General features: G+C 35.6%; 1 protein-coding gene across 1 annotated transcript; it reads right to left on the reverse strand.

Annotated features, from left to right (window-relative positions):
* Nucleotides 1-1009: 1009 nt before the first annotated feature.
* Nucleotides 1010-7097, reverse strand: LOC149777006 (complement C1q-like protein 4). The gene is made up of 2 exons (XM_089942732.1): nucleotides 6862-7097; nucleotides 1010-1468 (listed from the first exon to the last, which is right to left on the reverse strand). The coding sequence occupies exons 1-2, from the start codon at nucleotides 7055-7057 to the stop codon at nucleotides 1029-1031; spliced, it is 636 nt and encodes a 211-aa protein (XP_089798858.1). The 5' UTR covers nucleotides 7058-7097; the 3' UTR covers nucleotides 1010-1028.
* Nucleotides 7098-16168: the final 9071 nt, after the last annotated feature.

The following is a 16168-nucleotide window of genomic DNA, read 5'->3' on the forward strand; positions in this document are numbered from 1 at the left end:
AGTGCTAACGAACAAGAAGGATACACCTATCTCGTACACTTATAACTTATTCACCACACAGTAATTTCTCGTCAGTTACAGTATGAAAACTGGTATGAAAGGAAATCTCGAGGCAGACATTATAATAGCCAACGTAAACAAAGATGTAGAATACCTCCAAAGTATTAAGCCGACAACAAAATATTAGTCAATATCAGAGTGGTCCTTCTCTCTCCTTAAACGTATATAGGTCTGGTCATAATGTCAGAATACCCATGTTGGAAAGATGGATAAATAATGTCATCGTTGACTAAACATTCCCTTAGGACCCCATAGGCATACATCCATGCTAAATTCATGTCAAGCGCCATAACCCTCTATTGTTAAAATACTGTATAGCTATACTAGCCCATTAATGTTAACTCACGTAGACGAGTATTGCGCCCCACCCATCCACCCCCACCCCCCAAAATACTACTCCAATACAATATGGTCAGAGACCATTACCATTCTAAACGTGCGTTTAATAAATACACCCCTTATCAGGCAGATCGGTAGTTAGCTGAATCTGTATATACTACTCCCCTATGGGATTGGATGCAACTAAAAGAAACTCATCCAATTAGATTCATCTTTCGATTTAACTAGAAAGCTAGCTAAGATCAATCATCGCGACCTCCGTGCACAACACCAAATGACATGGTGCATTTTAATTTATCCAGTTTAGAGCGTTCGTAAACAGTATTTTATTTCAATGCATGACATGTAACCTTCATGAAAGTCTTCACAGTAAAAGTCGAACATTTGCAAATAGTTTTGTTCATTGGCTAATTGATTTATCTTGCCATGGGCAAAAATACCATGTTCCTTCTCAAGAGGGCACGTGTTCAAAATACTGTTTCGTCAAGTCACATATGCAAAGGAAATTAGCTAGCAAAAATGAGAAAAGTAGTAGATGCAGATAACATGTAGGGAACACTCTTCTTCCCCTGACGTTGCAAGCGGTTCGAGAAACGTAGAGCAGTGGACACAATATTCGGATAATTTATTTAGTCAGCATGAATAAGAAAACCTCCAAAATGGGAGTGGAAGCAGCATCCAGCGATCACGTGGTCTCCATTCACCCAATCCACCTGTACCCAAACTTCATCTGCTTGCTTCAAATGGACAATGGAGGAAGTACCTCTACGGAGCCAATACTGTGTATTACCATCCAGAAAGATGTTTCCTATTTGAACGTTATTCTTCATAAGGGACAAATGGAGACCGTGGTCAATAGATGACTTTGTTGGAGAGGAAACGAAAAGGGAAAACTCGTAGGTTCCATTTACGGGCGCTGTGAATATACTATGGAGATTATTATAAGCGGTGCCGACGTTTGTTATTATCTGGTCGAAAATAATTACGTGACCTTGTGCTGGATTGACGATGGACGCCGACAGCTGGGCCATGAAAGCAACTGACTTCTGACTCGCTTCACTTGTTGATTCTACAATAAAATGTATATTCGTACTATGCTATTTATGAAACTATCTCCATAAATCAATGAATATATGAATCAATTCATCAACTAATCAGCCAAGCGACGAAGCGGTCATTAAACAGCAGTTCAATTTTTCCATCTCTTAAAAGCAGTATAGTAAACGAAATTCCGGGTTCACCTTAAATTCGTTTGACCCGATTTCAGATGTTTAGTCATTCTGAGAAAATACAATAAAAACAATGGAGAGATTCTCAAACAAAAGTTTGATAAAACATGAGCCACCTGTACAACTGGTTGTGACATATGAGAGTAGCGTATGGCCCAGTGGTCGTCATATTAGTGCGAACGTACATTTTATCTCAGTGATAACGTCCAAACTTGTATGAAGGGAACTTCTGGCAAAGATGTCATTTTTTTGTAATGAGATAAATCTGGCATAGTGGTTATCGAATTTGTATTAAAGTAATTCCTGGTTCACAAACTATAACGACCGCTCCGGTGGTCTAGTAGTTAGAGCGTGCGCCTCGGATGCGGGAGGTCGTGGGTTCGATCCCCGACCGAGTCATAATCAAAGACTTACAAAAATGGTACTAACAGCTGCCTCGCTTGGCGCTCAGCATTAAGAGGTTAGTGTTAGGACTGGTCGGCCTGCTGTCAGGATAATGTGACTGGGTGGGACATCATGCTACATGTCTGCGCATGATGCCCCAGTGCTAGACATTACTATAAACTGCCACACTGCAGACATCGTAGCGATATGACTGAAAAATTGTTAAAGCTACGTTAAAAATCCAAATCACCCTCTCACACACAAACTATAACATAAATTATTAGCGTAATTTCTGGTTGAGTGGTCATCAAATTTATGAGAAAGATTAATCAAATTTGGTCTACTAATTGTTCATGAGATAGGCCGGGCTCAGTGATCGTCAAAATAGTTATTATAATAGGGCCACAGGCTCCAGGAATACACTAAACAATATGGGCTATAAAAGCAGCGTCTTTCCCCCTACCAAATTTTGTAATTACATAATTAACGATGAAAAATGTTTGCTCTCCGAAGCCATTCATGTGTGGATAGACATAAGGATAAAAACAACAAGATTTCACTATTAACTAATGTATTAATCGACTGCATATCCGGAAATGGTTTTCATTTATTTGACTCACTGGAACATTTGCCTTCGCTGATTCTTTATTCTGGTGTTTTAATACGCGACACAAAGTCCAATAGCATCCACTTAAGTCAGCTATATGGTGATACACTTTTGTAATGTATATTGACACCATCTGTATTTGCAACATGTTTTTATAAATTATTTTTAAGCATATTCCTCCGTTTAACGTTGTCCGCCTTCAATGCTTTTTGCAAGAAAATGTAGGTTTTTCTAACCAGTTATTAATGTTGCATTCTAGTTACCTTCAAGTTTTATTCAAGCTGTATTCAAGTTACCATCAAGTTACATTCCAGTGACAAATATCTTCAATCTAAATGATAAATAACCAGTAAAGTGCATAATTTCGTGTAAACCCAAGTAGTCTTCTTACAACACTTCATGTAGTTTCGTTTAACTATTAGTTGAGAAAAAAAAGTGTATTCGTCCAAGATGTTATATCTAGTGCCATTACATCTTGCAATGAGATTTATATTTTAGATGATACTGAATTTATAAAAGATGTATATCATTTCTTGCTATGTGTCGACTCTGTTTTATCCAGCTACGTGTTGGCTAAGTGTTTACCAATTATTTCCTTATATGTTTCATTTTCTTACTATTTTGTAATTCCTCTTTTAATGCTTCTGTTATTCCGTTTCATATAATGTACTGTTAAATCAGTTCAGAATGCTCATCCGTCAAGATCGTGTTTAGATATTAAAAGGCATAGTTCGTCTTCAAGTTGTTTTGGCTTCATTAGTTTAGCATAAATAGGGGGTAGGTGGAGATATGATAATAGACCCCTTAAAGATGATACTTCTAAAGGGCCAATTTAACAAAATATGTTAATATACTACTCCTGTTCTAAAGATTACTGATCTACATATTTTCATCACTGCATCCGTTTCTGAACACTACACAATTAATTCACAATTAATTAAAAATGAATGACCAATGAATAATAGGAATGCATTAAGCTTGTATTACAGCAGATGATACGACTATGGTCTTAAACTAAGTAACAGAAAAGAGCGAAAATCAAAAGATTTGTCAAATTCAACAAAAAAATGTATTTCCCTAGAATACAAAAGTGAAAATTTATAAAGAACTCTAACTATTGTGGCTACTTGTTAACAGGTTTTTAACAAAAAAATGTATCTCAGTAATAAAATCCAAAAGGTATTTGATTGATTTCATTGTAATTCCAAATTAATGATTTACTCCAAGAGGTATTATTGATTTATTTGTAATTCCAGTGAACAATTTAAATAAATAAAGCGACACAAATTAACAACTGAACACCACAATAAGATTGATTCAGTTTCCGATGTTAAGGTAGAAATTAGTAATTTTTCAAATAAACAACATCACATAAAAAGCTAAGATACAATAATAGATCAAGGATTATGCCAATTTCCTTTCTAAACCATTCACAGTTGTCAACAAGGTATGACATTTCCAAGTACAAAACTCATGTCCTAGACTCAGATTCAAATAAACATGTTTACCTTTAATAATAATGATCAGAATATTTAATCTATAATCATAGAGAAATATTCGCTATGTTATATGCTGTTTACAAAATAATTGCACTGGTCAGGTAGATCATTAACATGTTTTTGAACCAAGGTCAATTACAAAATACAGATATACATAACATATATTGATGAGGAAAAGCCAATAAACAATACCAGTAAAATGTACATAACACAGAGTAACTACTTTACGTTCGAATTCAACATCATTTATGTGTTTCTTGTCAAAATTTTATATTACAAAGACCTAGATACAAATAGTATTCAAATTTATATGAAGGATATCCCGAGTTAAATTATTTACTTGTTTACTTGCCGTTGTAGGTAACCAAGCAGGTGGGGGTGTTTATATATATTTGACGTAAGGCAAAGGGAGATATCAGATATCAACAAAACAGAGGCACAACATAGTCCTTCAAAATTCTCTAAAACGAGAATTTCTAGTCAACCAATGGAGAAAACTTCCTGATGACATTTAAATGAAAGTAAACAAATAAATAAATGCATAGCCATTTGACAAGAAAGAAAATGGAGCAGTAAGCATAGTAGATGAGGAACACACTAGATTAATGGTTCTCAGGCTTTTTATATCGCGGAGCGCTTAAATATTGCGGATCTTGATGAACCACTTAATAATCTTCCTTAATGTTGATTGAATCGTTCGGTAACTATTGTAAGCAGTTCCGCGGACCAACTGAAAGGAGCTCGCGAACGAGTGGTCCGCGTACCATAGTTTGAGAACATCTGTACTAGATTATTTACGACGATAGAAGATAGTAAAATGAAGAGCATAGAGTTTGCAACAAAAGTTGCTATTGTAAAAATTAACCATTAACTAATATGAAAACTAACCTATGAGCATTTATAATCAAATCTTAAAAATAGAGACAAGTTACAATCAGGTGAAGGACTGCAACGGCTGTTCCAAAAATGAAAGATGTATTGGTATGAGAGCATTAACTCATGGACTTAACAATAGCAAATTTGCAAAGAGTTTCAGCAATGAGTTGTGATTCTGGTGGAGGAGATGGTAGTGATGAATTGATGGTGGTAATCCTGAGTCATTCATTGATAAATTCAACAAAGGTTTGATAAATACTGCTGGGATTTATTTCATCCTACAATAATACCTTCAAATATGTGTATAGTGTGCTGCATAGTAAAACAAACTGTGTAATACATATAATCTAATAATCTCATTTAGGTCTTATATATCTTGATGTGTTAGTCCTTTACAATATTTATAGAATGAAAATAAGTCCATCGATTCAATTATATTCATTTTTAGCTAGGACTTTTTTCTCCATTATCGATATAATATTTTTCCACTAAAATGTATCTAAAATCATGATTCGTAGAACTATTAAACTTATATAAATTTTTAAATTCTATTTCGATCAATGTTGCTGTTTTGTTTGTTAGATCAAATTCTTATCTTATGTTAATGCTATTGAACATTTAAAGAGAAGTTTTGTTATCGTAAAGTATGCAGGAAGTCAGTAAATACACTTTACTCATTCTTGCATACTTTTATTTGATCAGTGCCAATAAACATATTTCGTATCATGATTTTGCCATCCATAGTGCCCAGTTTAATATATTTTGCCAAACTTTCATCTAACACTTTTGCATATATATCATCAATATCATATTTTCAAGTGTACTTTTGGGAAATTTTTTCTGGTATGTATTGAGAGTGATCAATTTCTGAATGATTTTATTTTGCACCTCATTACAAATTTATTTTTTGCTTAAATAATTTATATGTTACCATATTAAAAGTGTTAAACTGACTTGCAGAGAAAGGGTAAGGCCAAGTAGAAATTATTTATTTTGTAAATATGAGTCGCATGATTTCTTTAAATAAATTCTCAATAGTTACCTGGGTTAAATGCACAGTTAATATCATTCACTGCATAGTTAATGTGATAAACTGGGCAATTCCCATCAGTTTTTTATAATGTTTTTGGTGTACAGGTGGAGCCGGTGGCCCTGTTTTAATGACTGCTTTGAAGCCTACTGAGCCTGGTTTATCTCATAAAATATATCATGACCACTGAGACAGAAGGTACTCTCATGCAATTATTGAGGTTTGTGAGCCAGAAGTTATGCTGACAACAATCTGATGCCAACTGAAACAGAAGGACGCAGATAACATTTTCTTGATGAGTGAGCTGAAGTTAATCTCATAAACATTTGATGATCACAATTGACGACCATTGAGCCAGATGTCTCTCAAAGATTTGACGACCGCTTAGACAGAAGTTAATCTCAATGAAATTTGTCAACCACTCTGTCGGAATTAAGTCAATATTTTGACATCATATAGCTTTCCTAAAAAGACTCTATCTATCTACCATCTATCTATCTATTTTTGCAAAGACAAATACCCACCAACTTCTCCATCTTCCTTAATACGTATATATAGTCAGAGAGATAGACTTAAAAGAAAAACACACGAAATACAATGACAGACATACGAACCGTAAACCCGATGTAAAACAAACACAAGCATTAAAAGATACACGCATGCATACATGCACATAACCACTCACGCATACCATATAGAGACACCATGAATGATAGCAGATTGACTGAAAGCTGTACGTTATATGTAAACCCGAATATGCATCAATATATATGATTAATCTTTCTATCATATCAATATCTAGATATTTTCCGTCACTTTAGCTAAACGTATACTTACTACAAGGGAGGTGCTCGAGGCTGGCAACTCGGCTGTTTAGGTCTTGGACCTTCTGTTCCAACATCATTATCAGCTGCTTCTCCTCAAGCAGGAGCTGCAGAAAGCTTGTGTCCGTCTGTCCACCTTCCTCTGGGTTTAGGATCAGGCCATGTAACACACTGACGAACAACAGGAAAATATAGGGAACAAATGGCATGTTTATTCACTTCAGCAGAGCACGAAAAATGTGTATAGCTTTCAATAACGAACGGATGATACAAGATAAGGAATGTCAGATAAGTATAAAATGTCATCTGGTGTCAAGAAGGGCCACACAGTATAGACGACTTAGAGGTAAATGCTTATCAAAGTTAAAATCTTAAAATTTACGTGTATTATTGGCTATACAAAAAGACAATAGGATGTCTGATGTTTCAATGTCTCTTGATCATTGAATGCTTCGGACATGGAAATTATTGTAATGACAGTAACAATACAGAAGGTTATATCTTTTAATCATTTGGTAGCATGATGAATAATTCTCTGAAAATTATACGAAAAAGAGCAAACAAGCAGGTAACGATAGAGGTAAATGGGGCAGAGTAAACTGAAGTGTAGAATAGGTTGCTTAATGTGTACCTAATAAGTTTATATATTAACTTAAATATACTACCATTTAAAACTACGCCCTTTGTTAATTGTCTCATGACTGTCCTTAAATCCAATATTGTAAGAATCGCCATCTTCTGTCAACACTGTGTCATTGAAGGCATACAATGTGCCAGGTTCCGACACCGCTCAAGCATCCAGAAATATTTAAATGACGCACGTGAGAGACAAAAAGTACACTCCAGAAAAATCAAGTTTAAACTATGAAAAGAACTAGATTTAAACATCTGTAATATAAAAATAGTTATTCTTTCCCATTTATAATAGTGTTTAATTGAAGAAGAATATAAAATTAAATGTATTTCTTTGAAAATGAAGATGGAAAAGGTTCGTTAATGAGGTTAACAAATATTTAAATACAAGTTACGAGTATAAATAAGTTAGTATTCCTCGTCTGTTGTATATGTTGATGAATTGTCACCGCTGGAAATAGTAAGATTACCCCTTTTCTCTTGTGTCGCATATTTCTACACCTGGATGTCATTTTAATGAAAGACAATCACGTAACATAGTGATGGATGTCCGCGGACAAGTGAAGCAGGCAGAAAGATAGAGACAGGCCGAGAGACCGTAAAGACACGTGTACACTGACATGCATTATGAAATGAACATATTTACGTTGATTTGCGAGCACTCATATATAAAGCTAATTAATGATAAAATAAACAGACTGTCCATTATAATGATTTAAACACAGATTAAGATCAATACTCCTAACTTCACATTGACCAATGTTTCTCAAATTTCAGCAATCACATGCTGTAACGTTTTCCTTTGGTTTTATCATCATTGTTTACTTACCACACCGGAACTCTTAGAGGCTGGTCACTTGAATGAAGGTGATTATCCGTGGTTAAAAGGAGCTGCCGAATTTTTGTATCCGTTTGATCTTCTTCCATTGAGATTAGTTTCATGAAATTGTTAAGAAACGGACAGCAACAATATGTCGAGAGAAAGATAAGTGTTTAATCTCCTGACCGCATTGAAGAATAAGGATATGGAGGGGGAAGTCGTCGTTTTCGACTCAAGATGATTGAACTGTTTCACTAGTTGGAATTAAATACTCAAATAGTTTAAAATATCTAATCTATAGCGTAATATATTTTCATCTCATATGCTAAAAGTTGACTTAATATAGAACTGGGGACCATATGCCCATTTTAATAACATATCAGAAGGAATTCACTGGAATATCTAAACTATTTAAAATTATACGTATCCTAAGGATGCAAACAGTAATGGATAAGTATACAATACATCTGAAAGAGTAAATATTAAATACGGGATATATGCAATTTTTTAGTGGATATAAAAAAATATTTCACAAGCTGAGTGGAAACATTGATATCAAACAAGTGAAAAATTTCCTTATATCCACTCCAAAGATTTTTTTAAAATATATATTTTGTAAGGCAAAAAAGCCTTTGTTAGGATGGAAATTGTTTATCCATTATGTTTCAGTGCATTTAACGCCTGCATCAGCAAAAGAACTTCCGTAATTTTACAATAATTTTATAACAGCGATATTTACATATTTAGGTTATACGTATTATGCTTCAAATTGTGTATTTCGTCAAATTAAGGAATATTTTCCTACGAAATTGAGGAGAATTTAATATTTGTGAACACATTTATGCGTTGCTTGACAGCGATTACTTTCCTGGTGTGAGGGTACCACAGAAACGTGAAAGAACTCACCAACAGACCTCATGCGTAATGTCATTAAACAACAGATTTAATTGGTTGTGAGTTTGCTTGTAAGAATTTTGGGAGCTTTTTGTGTGTTATTAGTGCACTTAGATGTTAATTTTGTGTGTTTGGACGTTCTCAGTCTGTGTCCGTAACATACGTTTACCCAAAGTTCGGTTGTTACTTAGTTTGGGTTTGCAATCAACAGCGATATGGGAGGTCATGGGTTCGAACCCCGGCCGAGTCATACCAAAGACTTATGAAAATGATACCAACAGCTGCCTCGCTTGACGCTCAGCATCAAGAGGTTAGTGTTATGACTGGTCAGCCCGGTGTCAGGATAATGTGACTGGGTCGGACATGAAGCTACATGTCTGCAGCATGATGCCCAAGTGCTAGACATCACTACAAACTGCCACGCTGCAGACATCGTAGCGATATGACTCGAAAAATGTTATAATGTTACGTTAAAAATCCAAATCACGCACACACACAATCTAACAAATGTGTTCAGTTTGTCGCTGAGTGTAACAGGTATACTATACTGGACCAGCGACATAATATCTAATACTAACGGGTTCGATGATTCATGGGGAAAACTAGGTATTAAAAGATTAAAACTTGAAGCATACTTGAAAGCGACTTCTCGTTGATTACATACAGTTTTGGTAGAGGATCAACACTATTCAACTATTTTAATATCTATTCGTCTTGACGGAGAGAGAGAGAGAGAGAAGACACAGAAGAACTAAAAAGGAAATATGGTTACAGAAGTTATATATAAAAGCGATATCGCCACTGAGACGTTTGATGTATCCTACCGAACTCGAGACACGCTAGTTTTCATTTAAAGTACACGAATTTATTTACCATCATGGAATACAATCATATCGCCGATTTTTGCTCGAAACCATTTTGTATTTATCGTTGTCTTCAAATGAACTAGTATATTGAAACCTCTGCTACCAGCATATGTCATGAAAGCACTCCAATTTAACACAATTTATGTCAAATCACGTGTACAATGAGAAGGTTAGTGGCTTAATGTATATTTGCAAATGTAATTTGTAATGATTTGAATGGGATTTAATATAAAAAAGGATATTAAGAATCACTCTAAATAAACCTTTCAAACTATAGTATCTTTTAAAGTCTCTGTTCTCTCTTGTTATTGAGACGTCGAACTTCAGCAGTTAGTGTTACGGACTCCTAAGAAAAAGTAATGGTTCGATATCCATATTGGGAAGGGTAGATATACATTTGGTATCCTTTAACTGACCATTTTAAAAAAATACTAAAGTCATCGTTTATATACATTGCATCTCAATGGTCTTAATTCTTAACACTATATCAACTTGAATATAATTACTTTTTTCATAATTAAAATCCATTGTATAGATTTATATCAATATAATTTTATGTACCATTCGATCCAGTTGTACGTGTATTAATATGTTATGATAATGCACATAAGATAAGGATGTGTGTTGGACAAGGACACCAACGTTACGAGTTAGTGAAAGCAACCACGTCTGCATGGGTGGGCTAGGGATTTTGTATTCGGCCAGCTTCCTAAAAAGACTAGAAACTTTCAGTACACTGCTGAATGAACCCATCAACATCTATCGCATTGTAAAGATAATAAAGACTTGTGCTCGGCAATTCACAAGGAGAAAGAAAAGGGCAGAAGAGCTCACAAAAGATTATAATGCTGCGGTAAAGCTTGTGTATGACAAGGTACATCGTAACACATTCAGAAAAACTCGAGGGTATGGATTGTTTAGAAGCATTTTCCAAGTAGAATATGTCAGGGAAACAAATACCATTGATGAACCAGTATGCAAACCAAGATATGTCCCAAAGAATATCTGCAAGAGAGAATATGTTTTAAAGAATGTACAGAAGGGGCACACGAAAAGGACTTGAGTCAGATGAAGATGATGAGTATGATTTAAATGAGAAAGATGAGTACGAAGCAGGCCGGTATCACTGAAAAATAATGGTCTCAGGGAAAAAAATCAGAACAGAGACAAGGGTGCTTCCACTAGTCTAAGGAAGACAAACGTAATATCACAATGGTAGAAATATGTAAAGAAATTTGCCAACAACCAGAGGACAGAATAGAGAAACATGAAGAAATGTTAAAGAAAACATTGCACAATAACGTGCTCACATTACTGCAAGGCAAGTCGATTCTAAATTCAACCTTATTTGAATGCAAATTATGGAAATGGTCACAGTCTAAACAATTTTAGTTGTAGGGAGAATGGAAATTTGTAACGAGATCGCCCATTCGTGTACACGAAACCTTATGGATATAGTCCTAGGTAAGAGTTGCAAAATGGAGAGACCACTCCTCAAGTGAGGCCAGTAATCAATCATACAGGCCATAACTATGATGATTTAAATGTGATAGGTCTGACAGTGATGACCACAGTACAGCCCCATTTAATAAATGCCCGCTTGCATATTCAAATTGTACTCGGGAGTGCAGAATATATCAGACAATACGCCTCAAAGTAAGATGGAATTTACGTTAAAGGTTCAATAGAAGGGGTGAAACCGATGTTTACTGCAGATTCGGGTCAAACAAAGGCTATTATTGCTTTCAGGGTTTATAGTGAAATACCTGAAGAGAAACGTCAACCATTAACGAGGTCATTACCTTTGGTTCGCGTACGTGGAACACTACTAAATGACTTAGGAAAAAAAACCTGTATATATGGAATTATGACTACTACAACTGGACAGGTAAGTAATAGTCACATAAATCGAAGATGAAAGACTTCTACTGAAAGATATTACAGAATGAGAATGACATTTTCCTAAGTAAAGGAGAAAGTATACTTCATGGTATATAAAAACAGACTGGCATTCATGATTATACAGTGAGTAAGTAAAGGCAGCAGACCATTTTATTAGTAATTCCAGATTTAATTAGCAAGGGTGAGAGTACTCTATCCAAATATGAAAATGTTTTGGTTTGAACACAGCATTGACACTGAAGATACAAACCCAGTCAAACAACCCCCAAGATTAATGTCATCAGCCTTGACTAAAAAGAGAAAGGAAAGCTATGCAAGATTTGGAGAATACAGTAATCGACTTCACCTTGGGCATAACCCTTTGTAATAGTTACGAAAAAGAATGGCAACACTGGACATTACCTAAGGGTATCACCAAATTCCATTGAAAGGTAAAGACATTCCAAAGGCAGTGTTCGTCCCCAAATAAGGATGCCGAGAATGTAACACCATAGGACTTTCTTGTACCCCAACTATATTTCAGTGTCTAGTAGAGCTGGTATCTTCAAGGACTTTAATGGCAAATCTGTGTCATCTACATCGATGACATTTTCGTTTGGGTGAACCTTTAAGGAATTCATTTCACGACATGAAAACGTTTTGCAAAGAGCACAAAATGTTAGATGAAAAACTGAAAGCAAAAGAAACGTCCTTTACGATGCAATGCAGTGGAGTTGTTTGGACATATTGTGAGCAAGGAAGAAGTTAAACACCGCCATGGGACCAACACTACAACAAATGATACATAGGTACAAAATATAATAGTGTTGAACATTATTATTGCCGTTATGTGAGTTTTCTTTCTAAAAATAGTACGTACTGTGGCAGTACTAACTTGCAAGATAAATGAAACACGTACAAGTACTTATCTTCTTTTGAGTGTATTATTCACACAGATGTCAGTGCTGTGGAAATAGTCGCTGTTCAAAAGTCAATACCAAGATGGGAAGGGACGAGTGATGGGCTTTATCATTAGAACGTTAAACCTAGCATAAAAGATATGGTTCAATGACAACTAAATATCAACTGTGTTTCTTGCTAATTGGTCTTTTAGAAATATATATCTTGTAAGAAAATTCAGTAATCAAATCTTTGGTCTCGCCTATGCTCGTTCACTATTTTTTGGTACTTCCGGACATTCCATAGGAAATCATGCAACATATTCAAACAGTTTTTTATAACTTCCTTTGGAGTGGGAAAGGCGGTAAAATTAAAAGGAATATTCTGTCAATGACTCTCAAGATGGTGGGCTAAAGATGCCACATATTCAATCTGTTTAACAGTCATGCACTTAAAGTCACGTGGATAAAAAATTGTATCCACTCAATCATTCCCTATGGAAACTTCGTATAGTTTTGACGAGCTTGGAAGCAATAAGACTTTCTTTTTAAAGAAGGACGGACTCCACATGGTTTGACAAGTTTCACAGGTTCTAGAAAGATGTGTTTTGGGGATGAATATCCCAAAATAATCCATGAGCAGAATTTAACTATATAATAAATATATCAACATAAATGGAATTCTATTCTAAATAAGACTTACTTGCATGACGATTGGGAATCAATATTTTTCCTTCCCTTCTCTATTATTATGGATTGAGGACGTCAACGTTTTCACTACAAAGTTCTCTACAGATGTCTCTATACAAATGGTAGATTTGTTTGAAATGAAATACTCTGAATCAACATTATGTACTTTTTGTAATGAAACTAAAGAGATTCTGCTTCGATTAAATTTTGGATGTCAGTTTGTGAAAACAGTATTGATAAATTTTAGGTCAATTGTTACGGGCAAATGTCATTTTGAGTTCGATTTCACAGAAGATATTATTTTAAAGTTAGAAATGCATCAGAATTGCAGATTATTAATGTATGCTTCATTCTGAGGCAAAAGTACATATATACTTGTAATATTAAAGTTGCATTCCATGTTTAGTGGCTTGCATTGAAAATATAAAAAATGATACACATCTGAATTATATTCTACATGCTCCTTGGCAAGGTACGAAGAACTAAGAACAAGGTGGGAAAATATTAAAGCAGCACTGTCGACTATCTAGTAATTAGTTATGCAGCAAATAAGTATATGTGTGTGTGCATGTATTTATGTGCGTAATGCGTATATATCGGGAAATAAAACCTGTTTAAAAGATGCGTGACTGTTCTAACTGGACACTTGCGAACCAAGAAGACACGCGACAAAAGCTTCGAAAGATGTATCCATTTGAAAGGCGTGAAGACATTACAAACGTGGTACTTGAATTCATATAAACGTACATGTTCTAAAAAGGACTCTTTTACCTGCCCTACCAACAACGAGTGGCCGAGTCGTCTAAAGCGCTCTCCGTTACGGATCACTGCCATCTCACCTCTGTCTGCGTGGGTTCGAGTCTCGGATTCAGGCAATGTAGATATGTGAGAAAGCATGCCAGTAGCTTCTCGATGGTCGGTGGTTCTTTCCCGGGTTCTTCCTCCACCATTAATACTGGCCGCCATGTATAGCCTAATTTGTGCTGAAACTGGCGTTAAACCCCACAACAACAACAATAACGAGTGACTAAAAAATACGACGATTACAATACACAAAGAACCCAAACAGCTAAAGTGGGACAATGTCGCACCCAAGACGTGATAGCACTTTAGAAAGGTTTTCCAGGTCATTTCGATTGCAGATCTTTCAAATTCATGGAAAATAACAGGAAGAATTCGTGAATATCTGCTCTTCCATTGTGTTACCCTCATCATTATCACAACTATAAGCGCGGCATGAAAATTAAACCAGTGGGTGTTTTGTGAAGAGCGTTTCCCGAAAAAAGTTGTCTTATTCGGTTAGATTATTTAAATGCAATGTGCGATTCGATCTGCTATATAAAAGTCGAGTTTCTAACAAAGTGATTAACAAGTACGGACCATGTTACTCATTGACTGTATTTACTTGTATTTGTATTTATAATCCATCATCGATGGTAGCAGAAACGTGAGCATAAGGCCACTGCAGTCACAACAATGACAACCAAAGTCACTTGACCACTTAGTACAACTTGACCACGAGTCCCATTGTGAAATAGATGTGGTCTTGAATATCACTTGGGACCAAACGTAGAAATACTAGACAAGCCAGTACAAGAACAGATGAACAAGAAATATTCCGGCTTTTACGAAAAGATAAGAAGAAGATGACATCATTAGTCAATGTGTAAAGCACGAGAATTCCTGAAGGATATTATTTTAACGCTCAACTTCTTGTCGATATGATTTGAAATATCAGGCATGCGATGCACTCACAAGAATGATCAGAGGCGTCAATAACGATACTTACGAACCTTTCATCAACTGGGGATGGATTTTCACGATAGTAATAGACAGTGTTTTATATTTTTCTCTGAGCAGTTTGCTTTGCTGTTTTGTCTGGAGATAAGAACACAGCTCCGAAGTCGAATAACACCAACATCAACAGATTTTTTCAAGTATTGTCTGGACTGGCTCTAATTTTATGGAGAACCCAACTTGATTCTTGTGTACTCAAGTGGAACGTGGTCGGAAACACAGCCTCTCCGCCTCTGAGAAACATTCATTTTAAACTAGACTCTGAGAACAGTGCTAACGAACAAGAAGAATACACCTATCATTTATTTACCTTACATTAATTTCTCGTCAGTAACAGTATGTAAACTGGTGTGGAAGGAAATCTCGAGGTAGACATTATAACAACCAACGTAAACAAAGATGTCGAATTCATCAAATGTATTAAACCGACAACAAAATATTAGTGAATTTCAGAGTGGTTCTTCTCTGTCCATAAATGTATATAGGTCTGGCCATAAGGTCAGAATGCCCATGTTGGATGGGGATGGATAAATATTATCATCGGTGACTAAACACTCCTTTAAGACCCAAAACGGCTCCATCCATGTTAAATTCATGTCAAGCGTAATAAACCTCTACTGCAACAATAACTTAGAACTATGCTAGCCCATTAATGTTAACTCACGTAGACGAGTACTGCGCCCCAACCCATCCACCCCACCCCCACCCACCCACCCCCTACTCCCTAACTATATGGTCAGAGACCATTACCATTCAAAAATTACGTTTAAGAAGTACACCCCTTATCAGGCAGATCGGTAGTTAGTCGAATCAGTATAAACTACTCCATTATGAGATTGG

This window comes from Sinohyriopsis cumingii, chromosome 18 (assembly GCF_028554795.1).
Source record: "Sinohyriopsis cumingii isolate HCF-2022 chromosome 18, ASM2855479v2, whole genome shotgun sequence".
Taxonomy (NCBI): domain Eukaryota; kingdom Metazoa; phylum Mollusca; class Bivalvia; order Unionida; family Unionidae; genus Sinohyriopsis; species Sinohyriopsis cumingii.

What these genes read in the sequence shown, in the direction of transcription:
- LOC149777006 (XM_089942732.1), bottom strand. Translation starts at nt 7,057, where the DNA reads ATGCCATTTGTTCCCTATATTTTCCTGTTGTTCGTCAGTGTGTTACAT. An exon ending in CCTCGAGCACCTCCCTTGTA is followed by an intron (nt 1,469 to 6,861) that starts GTAAGTATACGT and finishes ATTTTATTGTAG; the next exon opens with AATCAACAAGTGAAGCGAGT.